This window comes from Scyliorhinus torazame, chromosome 4 (genome assembly GCF_047496885.1).
Source record: "Scyliorhinus torazame isolate Kashiwa2021f chromosome 4, sScyTor2.1, whole genome shotgun sequence".
NCBI lineage: Eukaryota > Metazoa > Chordata > Chondrichthyes > Carcharhiniformes > Scyliorhinidae > Scyliorhinus > Scyliorhinus torazame.
Genome location: NC_092710.1, coordinates 6,864,825 through 6,876,479, shown reverse-complemented (window position 1 = coordinate 6,876,479; position 11,655 = coordinate 6,864,825). Strand labels below are relative to the sequence as shown.

Here is an 11,655-nt window from a genome sequence, read left to right as displayed (position 1 = left end):
ACAGCGCAGCACTCCCTCAGTACTGACCCTCTGACAGTGCAGCACTCCCTCAGTACTGACCCTCTGACAGTGCAGCACTCCCTCAGTACTGACCCTCTGACAGTGCGGCACTCCCTCAGTACTGACCCTCTGACAGTGCAGCACTCCCTCAGTACTGACCCTCTGACAGTGCAGCTCTCCCTCAGTACTGACCCTCTGACAGTGCGGCACTCCCTCTGTACTGCCCCTCTGACTGTGCGACACTCCCTCAGTACTGACCCTCTGACAGTGCGGCACTCCCTCAGTACTGACCCTCTGACAGTGCAGCACTCCCTCAGTACTGACCCTCTGACAGTGCGGCTCTCCCCCAGTACTGACCCTCTGACAGTGCGGCACTCCCTCAGTACTGACCCTCTGACAGTGCGGCACTCCCTCAGTACTGACCCTCTGACAGTGCAGCACTCCCTCAGTACTGACCCTCTGACAGTGCGGCACTCACTCAGTACTGACCCTCTGACAGTGCAGCACTCCCTCAGTACTGACCCTCTGACAGTGCGGCACTCCCTCAGTACTGACCCTCTGACAGTGCGGCACTGCCTCAGTACTGCCCCTCTGACAGTGCAGCACTCACTCAGTACTGACCCTCTGACAGTGCAGCACTCCCTCAGTACTGACCCTCTGACAGTGCGGCACTCCCTCAGTACTGACCCTCTGACAGTGCAGCACTCCCTCAGTACTGACCCTCTGACAGTGCGGCACTGCCTCAGTACTGCCCCTCTGACAGTGCAGCACTCACTCAGTACTGACCCTCTGACAGTGCAGCACTCCCTCAGTACTGACACTCTGACAGTGCAGCACTCCCTCAGTACTGCCCCTCTGACAGTGCAGCACTCACTCAGTACTGACCCTCTGACAGTGCAGCACTCCCTCAGTACTGACCCTCTGACAGTGCGGCACTGCCTAAGTACTGCCCCTCTGACAGTGCAGCACTCCCTCAGTACTGACACTCTGACAGTGCAGCACTCCCTCAGTACTGACACTCTGACAGTGCGGCACTCCCTCAGTACTGACCCTCTGACAGTGCCGCACTCCCTCAGTACTGACACTCTGACAGTGCAGCACTCCCTCAGTACTGACACTCTGACAGTGCGGCACTGCCTCAGTACTGCCCCTCTGACAGTGCAGCACTCACTCAGTACTGACCCTCTGACAGTGCAGCACTCCCTCAGTACTGACACTCTGACAGTGCAGCACTCCCTCAGTACTGACCCTCTGACAGTGCGGCACTGCCTAAGTACTGCCCCTCTGACAGTGCAGCACTCACTCAGTACTGACCCTCTGACAATGCAGCACTCCCTCAGTACTGACACTCTGACAGTGCAGCACTCCCTCAGTACTGACACTCTGACAGTGCGGCACTCACTCAGTACTGACCCTCTGACAGTGCCGCACTCCCTCAGTACTGACACTCTGACAGTGCAGCACTCCCTCAGTACTGACCCTCTGACAGTGCGGCACTCACTCAGTACTGACCCTCTGACAGTGCCGCACTCCCTCAGTACTGACACTCTGACAGTGCAGCACTCCCTCAGTACTGACCCTCTGACAGTGCGGCACTCACTCAGTACTGACCCTCTGACAGTGCCGCACTCCCTCAGTACTGACACTCTGACAGTGCAGCTCTCCCTCAGTACTGACACTCTGACAGTGCGGCACTCCCCCAGTACTGACCCTCTGACAGTGCGGCACTACCTCAGTACTGACCCTCTGACAGTGCGGCACTACCTCAGTACTGACCCTCTGACAGTGCGGCACTCCCTCAGTACTGACCCTCTGACAATGCAGCACTCCCTCAGTACTGACCCTCTGACAGTGCAGCACTCCCTCAGTACTGACACTCTGACAGTGCAGCACTCCCTCAGTACTGACCCTCTGACAATGCGGCGCTCCCTCAGTACTGACCCTCTGACAGTGCGGCACTCCCTCAGTACTGACCCTCTGACAGTGCGGCACTCCCTCAGTACTGACCCTCTGACAGTGCAGCACTCCCTCAGTACTGACCCTCTGACAGTGCGGCACTCCCTCAGTACTGACCCTCTGACAGTGCGGCACTCCCTCAGTACTGACCCTCTGACAGTGCAGCACTCCCTCAGTACTGACCCTCTGACAGTGCGGCACTCCCTCAGTACTGACCCTCTGACAGTGCCGCACTCCCTCAGTACTGACCCTCTGACAGTGCAGCACTCCCTCAGTACTGACCCTCTGACAGTGCGGCACTCCCTCATTACTGACCCTCTGACAGTGCGGCACTCCCTCAGTACTGACCCTCTGACAGTGCGGCACTCCCTCAGTACTGACCCTCTGACAGTGCGGCACTCCCTCATTACTGACCCTCTGACAGTGCGGCACTCCCTCAGTACTGACCCTCTGACAGTGCAGCACTCCCTCAGTACTGACCCTCTGACAGTGCAGCACTCCCTCAGTACTGACCCTCTGACAGTGCAGCACTCCCTCAGTACTGACCCTCTGACAGTGCAGCACCCCCTCAGTACTGACCCTCTGACAGTGCAGCACCCCCTCAGTACTGACCCTCTGACAGTGCGGCACTCCCTCAGTACTGCCCCTCTGACAGTGCAGCACCCCCTCAGTACTGACCCTCTGACAGTGCAGCACCCCCTCAGTACTGACCCTCTGACAGTGCAGCACTCCCTCAGTACTGACCCTCTGACAGTGATGCACTCCCTCAGTACTGACCCTCTGACAGTGATGCACTCCCTCAGTACTGACCCTCTGACAGTGCAGCACTCCCTCAGTACTGACCCTCTGACAGTGCGGCACTCCCTCAGTACTGACCCTCTGACAGTGCGGCGCTCCCTCAGTACTGAACCTCTGACAGTGCGGCACTCACTCAGTACTGACCCACGCTGGAGGGAGGCGGTATGACAGTTCTGTAATCCGCTGACTAATGGCTGCCCAGAGATTCGCACCTTCATGACGATTTTGCAGCGGAAGTTTTCCGTGTTCGATCCGGAATATTCCGTGTCTCCGGCCGCGGGCGGAATCCTGTGTTCATATTTCTGGAAGAAGGCTGGCGCAAAGAGGAAGGAAGCAAACGCTGAGCGAGAGGAGTTCACAGTCCTGAGAGCCAGCTGGAAGTACCAGAGAATAATGTTAATTAAACCTGCAGATATCAACACAGATTCATCATTCTCGCAATCCCCTCTCTCTCAGGGAGATATCTGTACACTGACTGGTGTCTCTCAGTCCCCTCTCTCTCTCAGGGAGATATCTGTACACTGACTGGTGTCTCTCAGTCCCCTCTCTCTCTCAGGGAGATATCTGTACACTGACTGGTGTCTCTCAGTCCTCTCTCTCTCTCAGGGAGATATCTGTACACTGACTGGTGTCTCTCAGTCCCCTCTCTCTCAGGGAGATATCTGTACACTGACTGGTGTCTCTCAGTCCCCTCTCTCAGGGAGATATCTGTACACTGACTGGTGTCTCTCAGTCCCCTCTCTCTCAGGGAGATATCTGTACACTGACTGGTGTCTCTCAGTCCCCTCTCTCTCAGGGAGATATCTGTACACTGACTGGTGTCTCTCAGTCCCCCCTCTCTCTCAGGGAGATATCTGTACACTGACTGGTGTCTCGCAGTCCCCTCTCTCTCTCAGGGAGATATCTGTACACTGACTGGTGTCTCTCAGTCCCCTCTCTCTCTCAGGGAGATATCTGTACACTGACTGGTGTCTCGCAGTCCCCTCTCTCTCTCAGGGAGATATCTGTACACTGACTGGTGTCTCGCAGTCCCCTCTCTCTCTCAGGGAGATATCTGTACACTGACTGGTGTCTCGCAGTCCCCTCTCTCTCTCAGGGAGATATCTGTACACTGACTGGTGTCTCGCAGTCCCCTCTCTCTCTCAGGGAGATATCTGTACACTGACTGGTGTCTCTCAGTCCCCTCTCTCTCAGGGAGATATCTGTACACTGACTGGTGTCTCTCAGTCCCCTCTCACTCTCTCAGGGAGATATCTGTACACTGACTAGTGTCTCTCAGTCCCCTCTCTCTCAGGGAGATATCTGTACACTGACTGGCGTCTCTCAGTCCCCTCTCTCTCAGGGAGATATCTGTACACTGACTGGTGTCTCTCAGTCCCCTCTCTCTCAGGGAGATATCTGTAACACTGACTGGTGTTTCTCAGTCCCCTCTTTCTCTCAGGGAGATATCTGTACACTGACTGGTGTCTCTCAGTCCCCTCTCTCTCTCAGGGAGATATCTGTACACTGACTGGTGTCTCTCAGTCCCCTCTCTCTCTCAGGGAGATATCTGTACACTGACTGGTGACTCTCAGTCCCCTCTCTCTCAGGGAGATATCTGTCCACTGACTGGTGTCTCTCAGTCCCCCCTCTCTCTCAGGGAGATATCTAACACTGACTGGTGTCTCTCAGTCCCCTCTCTCTCAGGGAGATATCTGTACACTGACTGGTGTCTCTCAGTCCCCTCTCTCTCATGGAGATATCTGTACACTGACTGGAGTCTCTCAGTCCCCTCTCTCTCTCAGGGAGATATCTGTACACTGACTGGTGTCTCTCAGTCCCCTCTCTCTCTCAGGGAGATATCTGTACACTGACTGGTGTCTCTCAGTCCTCTCCCTCTCATGGAGATATCTGTACACTGACTGGTGTCTCTCAGTCCCCTCTCTCTCATGGAGATATCTGTACACTGACTGGTGTCTCTCAGTCCCCTCTCTCTCTCAGGGAGATATCTGTACACTGACTGGTGTCTCTCAGTCCCCTCTCTCTCAGGGAGATATCTGTACACTGACTGGTGTCTCTCAGTCCCCTCTCTCTCAGGGAGATATCTGTACACTGACTGGTGTCTCTCAGTCCCCTCTCTCTCAGGGAGATATCTGTACACTGACTGGTGTCTCTCAGTCCTTTTCTCTCTCTCTCTCAGGGAGATATCTGTACACTGACTGGTGTCTCTCAGTCCCCTCTCTCTCTCTCAGGGAGATATCTGTACACTGACTGGTGTCTCTCAGTCCCCTCTCTCTCAGGGCGATATCTGTACACTGACTGGTGTCTCTCAGTCCCCTCTCTCAGGGAGATATATGTACACTGACTGGTGTCTCTCAGTCCCCTCTCTCTCAGGGAGATATCTGTACACTGACTGGTGTCTCTCAGTCCCCTCTCTCTCAGGGAGATATCTGTACACTGACTGGTGTCTCGCAGTCCCCTCTCTCTCTCAGGGAGATATCTGTACACTGACTGGTGTCTCTCAGTCCCCTCTCTCTCAGGGAGATATCTGTACACTGACTGGTGTCTCTCAGTCCCCCCCCTCTCTCTCAGGGAGATATCTGTACACTGACTGGTGTCTCTCAGTCCCCTCTCTCTCATGGAGATATCTGTACACTGACTGGTGTCTCTCAGTCCCCTCTCTCTCAGGGAGATATCTGTACAATGACTGGTGTCTCTCAGTCCCCTCTCTCTCAGGGAGATATCTGTACACTGACTGGTGTCTCTCAGTCCCCTCTCTCTCAGGGAGATATCTGTACACTGACTGGTGTCTCTCAGTCCTCTCTCTCTCTGGAAGATATCTGTACACTGACTGGTGTCTCTCAGTCACCTCTCTCTCTCTCTCTCAGGGAGATATCTGTACACTGACTGGTGTCTCTCAGTCCTCTCTCTCTCAGGGAGATATCTGTACACTGACTGGTGTCTCTCAGTCCCCTCTCTCTCAGGGAGATATCTGTACACTGACTGGTGTCTCTCAGTCCTCTCTCTCTCAGGGAGATATCTGTACACTGACTGGTGTCTCTCAGTCCCCTCTCTGTCAGGGAGATATCTGTACACTGACTGGTGTCTCTCAGTCCTCTCTCTCTCAGGGAGATATCTGTACACTGACTGGTGTCTCTCAGTCCCCTCTCTCTCAGGGAGATATCTGTACACTGACTGGTGTCTCTCAGTCCCCTCTCTCTCAGGGAGATATCTGTACACTGACTGGTGTCTCTCAGTCCTCTCTCTCTCAGGGAGATATCTGCACACTGACTGGTGTCTCTCAGACCTCTCTCTCTCAGGGAGATATCTGTACACTGACTGGTGTATCTCAGTCCCCTCTCTCTCAGGGAGATATCTGTACACTGACTGGTGTCTCTCAGTCCGCTCTCTCTCAGGGAGATATCTGCACACTGACTGGTGTCTCTCAGTCCTCTCTCTCTCAGGGAGATATCTGTACACTGACTGGTGTATCTCAGTCCCCTCTCTCTCAGGGAGATATCTGTACACTGACTGGTGTCTCTCAGTCCTCTCTCTCACAGGGAGATATCTGTACACTGACTGGTGTCTCTCAGTCCCCTCTCTCTCTCAGGGAGATATCTGTACACTGACTGGTGTCTCTCAGCCCCCCCTCTCTCTCTCAGGGAGATATCTGTACACTGACTGGTGTCTCTCAGTCCGCTCTCTCTCAGGGAGATATCTGTACACTGACTGGTGTCTCTCAGTCCTCTCTCTCACAGGGAGATATCTGTACACTGACTGGTGTCTCTCAGTCCCCTCTCTCTCTCAGGGAGATATCTGTACACTGACTGGTGTCTCTCAGTCCTCTCTCTCTCTCTCAGGGAGATATCTGTACACTGACTGGTGTCTCTCAGTCCGCTCTCTCTCAGGGAGATATCTGCACACTGACTGGTGTCTCTCAGTCCTCTCTCTCTCAGGGAGATATCTGTACACTGACTGGTGTATCTCAGTCCCCTCTCTCTCAGGGAGATATCTGTACACTGACTGGTGTCTCTCAGTCCTCTCTCTCACAGGGAGATATCTGTACACTGACTGGTGTCTCTCAGTCCCCTCTCTCTCAGGGAGATATATGTACACTGACTGGTGTCTCTGTCCTCTCTCTCTCTCAGGGAGATATCTGTACACTGACTGGCGTCTCTCAGTCCCCTCTCGCTCTCAGGGAGATATCTGTACACTGACTGGTGTCTCTCAGTCCCCTCTCTCTCTCAGGGAGATATCTGTACACTGACTGGTGTCTCTCAGTCCTCTCTCTCTCAGGGAGATATCTGTACACTGACTGGTGTCTCTCAGTCCCCTCTCTCTCTCAGGGAGATATCTGTACACTGACTGGTGTCTCTCAGTCCCCTCTCTCTCTCAGGGAGATATCTGTACACTGACTGGTGTCTCTCAGTCCCCTCTCTCTCTCAGGGAGATATCTGTACACTGACTGGTGTCTCTCAGTCCTCTCTCTCAGGGAGATATCTGTATACTGACTGGTGTCTCTCAGTCCCCTCTCTCTCTCAGGGAGATATCTGTACACTGACTGGTGTCTCTCAGTCCTCTCTCTCTCAGGGAGATATCTGTACACTGACTGGTGTCTCTCAGTCCCCTCTCTCTCTCAGGGAGATATCTGTACACTGACTGGTGTCTCTCAGTCCCCTCTCTCTCTCAGGGAGATATCTGTACACTGACTGGTGTCTCTCAATCCTCTCTCAGGGAGATATCTGTACACTGACTGGTGTCTCTCAGTCCCCTCTCTCTCTCAGGGAGATATCTGTACACTGACTGGTGTCTCTCAGTCCTCTCTCTCTCAGGGAGATATCTGTACACTGACTGGTGTCTCTCCGTCCTCTCTCTCTCAGGGAGATATCTGTACACTGACTGGTGTCTCTCAGTCCTCTCTCTCTCAGGGAGATATCTGTACACTGACTGGTGTCTCTCAGTCCCCTCTCTCTCAGGGAGATATCTGTACACTGACTGGTGTCTCTCAGTCCCCTCTCTCTCAGGGAGATATCTGTACACTGACTGGTGTCTCTCAGTCCCCTCTCTCTCTCAGGGAGATATCTGTACACTGACTGGTTTCTCTCTGTCCCCTCTCTCTCTCAGGGAGATATCTGTACACTGACTGGTGTCTCTCAGTCCTCTCTCTCTCAGGGAGATATCTGTACACTGACTGGTGTCTCTCAGACCCCTCTCTCTCAGGGAGATATCTGTACACTGACTGGTGTCTCTCAATCCTCTCTCTCTCAGGGAGATATCTGTACACTGACTGGTGTCTCTCAGTCCTCTCTCTCTCAGGGAGATATCTGTACACTGACTGGTGTCTCTCAGTCCTCTCTCTCTCAGGGAGATATCTGTACACTGACTGGTGTCTCTCAGTCCTCTCTCTCTCAGGGAGATATCTGTACACTGACTGGTGTCTCTCAGTCCCCTCTCTCTCTCAGGGAGATATCTGTACACTGACTGGTGTCTCTCAGTCCCCTCTCTCTCTCAGGGAGATATCTGTACACTGACTGGTGTCTCTCAGTCCCCTCTCTCTCTCAGGGAGATATCTGTACACTGACTGGTGTCTCTCAGTCCCCTCTCTCTCTCAGGGAGATATCTGTACACTGACTGGTGTCTCTCAGTCCCCTCTCTCTCAGGGAGATATCTGTACACTGACTGGTGTCTCTCAGTCCTCTCTCTCTCAGGGAGATATCTGTACACTGACTGGTGTCTCTCAGACCCCTCTCTGTCAGGGAGATATCTGTACACTGACTGGTGTCTCTCAATCCTCTCTCTCTCAGGGAGATATCTGTACACTGACTGGTGTCTCTCAGTCCCCTCTCTCTCTCAGGGAGATATCTGTACACTGACTGGTGTCTCTCAGTCCCCTCTCTCTCTCAGGGAGATATCTGTACACTGACTGGTGTCTCTCAGTCCTCTCTCTCTCAGGGAGATATCTGTACACTGACTGGTGTCTCTCAGTCCCCTCTCTATCTCTCAGGGAGATATCTGTACACTGACTGGTGTCTCTCAGTCCCCTCTCTCTCTCAGGGAGATATCTGTACACTGACTGGTGTCTCTCAGTCCCCTCTCTCTCTCAGGGAGATATCTGTACACTGACTGGCGTCTCTCAGTCCCCTCTCTCTCTCAGGGAGATATCTGTACACTGACTGGTGTCTCTCAATCCTCTCTCTCTCAGGGAGATATCTGTACACTGACTGGTGTCTCTCAGTCCCCTCTCTCTCTCAGGTAGATATCTGTACACTAACTGGTGTCTCTCAGTCCTCTCTCTCTCAGGGAGATATCTGTACACTGACTGGTGTCTCTCAGTCCTCTCTCTCTCAGGGAGATATCTGTACACTTACTGGTGTCTCTCAGTCCCCTCTCTCTCAGGGAGATATCTGTACACTGACTGGTGTCTCTCAATTCCCTCTCTCTCTCAGGGAGATATCTATACACTGACTGGTGTCTCTCAGTCCCCTCTCTCAGGGAGATATCTGTACACTGACTGGTGTCTCTCAATTCCCTCTCTCTCTCAGGGAGATATCTGTACACTGACTGGTATCTCTCAGTCCCCTCTCTCTCTCAGGGAGATATCTGTACACTGACTGGTGTCTCTCAGTCCCCTCTCTCTCTCAGGGAGATATCTGTACACTGACTGGTATCTCTCAGTCCCCTCTCTCTCTCAGGGAGAAATCTGTACACTGACTGGTGTCTCTCAGTCCTCTCTCTCTCAGGGAGATATCTGTACACTGACTGGTGTCTCTCAGTCCCCTCTCTCTCAGGGAGATATCTGTACACTGACTGGTGTCTCTCAGTCCCCCCTGTCTCTCAGGGAGATATCTGTACACTGACTGGTGTCTCTCAGTCCCCTCACTCTCTCAGTGAGATATCTGTACACTGACTGGTGTCTCTCAATCCCCTCTCTCTCTCAGGGAGATTTCTGTACACTGACTGGTGTCTCTCAGTACCCTCTCTCTCTCAGGGAGATATCTGTACACTGACTGGCGTCTCTCAGTCCCCTCTCTCTCAGGGAGATATCTGTACACTGACTGGTGTCTCTCAGTCCCCTCTCTCTCAGGGCGATATCTGTACACTGACTGGTGTCTCTCAGTCCCCTCTCTCTCTCAGGGAGATATCTGTACACTGACTGGTGTCTCTCAGTCCCCTCTCTCTCGGAGAGATATCTGTACACTGACTGGTGTATCTCAGTCCCCCCTCTCTCTCAGGGAAATATCTGTACACTGACTGGCGTCTCTCAGTCCCCTCTCTCTCTCAGGGAGATATCTGTACACTGACTGGTGTCTCTCAATCCTCTCTCTCTCAGGGAGATATCTGTACACTGACTGGTGTCTCTCAGTCCCCTCTCTCTCTCAGGTAGATATCTGTACACTGACTGGTGTCTCTCAATTCCCTCTCTCTCTCAGGGAGATATCTATACACTGACTGGTGTCTCTCAGTCCCCTCTCTCAGGGAGATATCTGTACACTGACTGGTGTCTCTCAATTCCCTCTCTCTCTCAGGGAGATATCTGTAAACTGACTGGTATCTCTCAGTCCCCTCTCTCTCTCAGGGAGATATCTGTACACTGACTGGTGTCTCTCAGCCCCTCTCTCTCTCAGGGAGATATCTGTACACTGACTGGTATCTCTCAGTCCCCTCTCTCTCTCAGGGAGAAATCTGTACACTGACTGGTGTCTCTCAGTCCTCTCTCTCTCAGGGAGATATCTGTACACTGACTGGTGTCTCTCAGTCCCCTCTCTCTCAGGGAGATATCTGTACACTGACTGGTGTCTCTCAGTCCCCCCTCTCTCTCAGGGAGATATCTGTACACTGACTGGTGTCTCTCAGTCCCCTCACTCTCTCAGGGAGATATCTGTACACTGACTGGTGTGGCTCAATCCCCTCTCTCTCTCAGGGAGATTTCTGTACACTGACTGGTGTCTCTCAGTACCCTCTCTCTCTCAGGGAGATATCTGTACACTGACTGGCGTCTCTCAGTCCCCTCTCTCTCAGGGAGATATCTGTACACTGACTGGTGTCTCTCAGTCCCCTCTCTCTCAGGGAGATATCTGTACACTGACTGGTGTCTCTCAGTCCCCTCTCTCTCGGAGAGATATCTGTACACTGACTGGTGTATCTCAGTCCCCCCTCTCTCTCAGGGAAATACCTGCACACTGACTGGCGTCTCTCGGTCCCCTCTCTCTCAGGGAGATATCTGTACACTGACTGGTGTCTCTCAGTCCCTTCTCTCTCTGGGCGATATCTGTACACTGACTGGTGTCTCTCAGTCCCCTCTCTCTCAGGGAGATATCTGTACACTGACTGGTGTCTCTCAGTCCCCTCTCTCAGGGAGATATATGGACACTGACTGGTGTCTCTCAGTCCCCCCTCTCTCTCGGGGAGATATCTGTACACTGACTGGTGTCTCTCAGTCCCCTCTCTCTCTCAGGGAGATATCTGTACACTAACTGGTGTCTCTCAGTCCCCTCTCTCTCTCAGGGAGATATCTGTACACTGACTGGTGTCTCTCAGTCCCCTCTCTCTCAGGGAGATATCTGTACACTGACTGGTGTCTCTCAGTCCTCTCTCTCTCTCTCAGGGAGATATCTGTACACTGACTGGTGTCTCTCAGTCCCCTCTCTCTCAGGGAGATATCTGCACACTGACTGGTGTCTCTCAGTCCCCTCTCTCTCTCAGGGAGATATCTGCACACTGACTGGTGTCTCTCAGTCCCCTCTCTCTCTCAGGGAGATATCTGTACACTGACTGGTGTCTCTCAGTCCCCGCTCTCTCTCAGGGAGATATCTGTACACTGACTGGTGTCTCTCAGTCCCCTCTCTCTCAGGGAGATATCTGCACACTGACTGGTGTCTCTAATTCCTCTCTCTCTCAGGGAGATATCTGTACACTGACTGG

General features: G+C 53.1%; 1 protein-coding gene across 3 annotated transcripts in view; it reads right to left on the bottom strand.

Annotated features, from left to right (window-relative positions):
* LOC140410107 (cell cycle checkpoint control protein RAD9A-like) overlaps positions 1-11,655 on the bottom strand; it is a 52,438-nt gene that overhangs the window by 21,172 nt on the left and 19,611 nt on the right. For 2 of the 3 annotated variants that reach the window (XM_072498046.1, XM_072498048.1), the window contains exon 3: positions 2,967-3,128. In XM_072498046.1, the coding sequence (XP_072354147.1) occupies positions 2,967-3,128 (162 nt within the window). Of the gene's footprint in view, positions 1-2,898; positions 3,129-11,655 lie in introns of all 3 variants that reach the window. The other variant, XM_072498049.1, reaches the window with a different exon arrangement.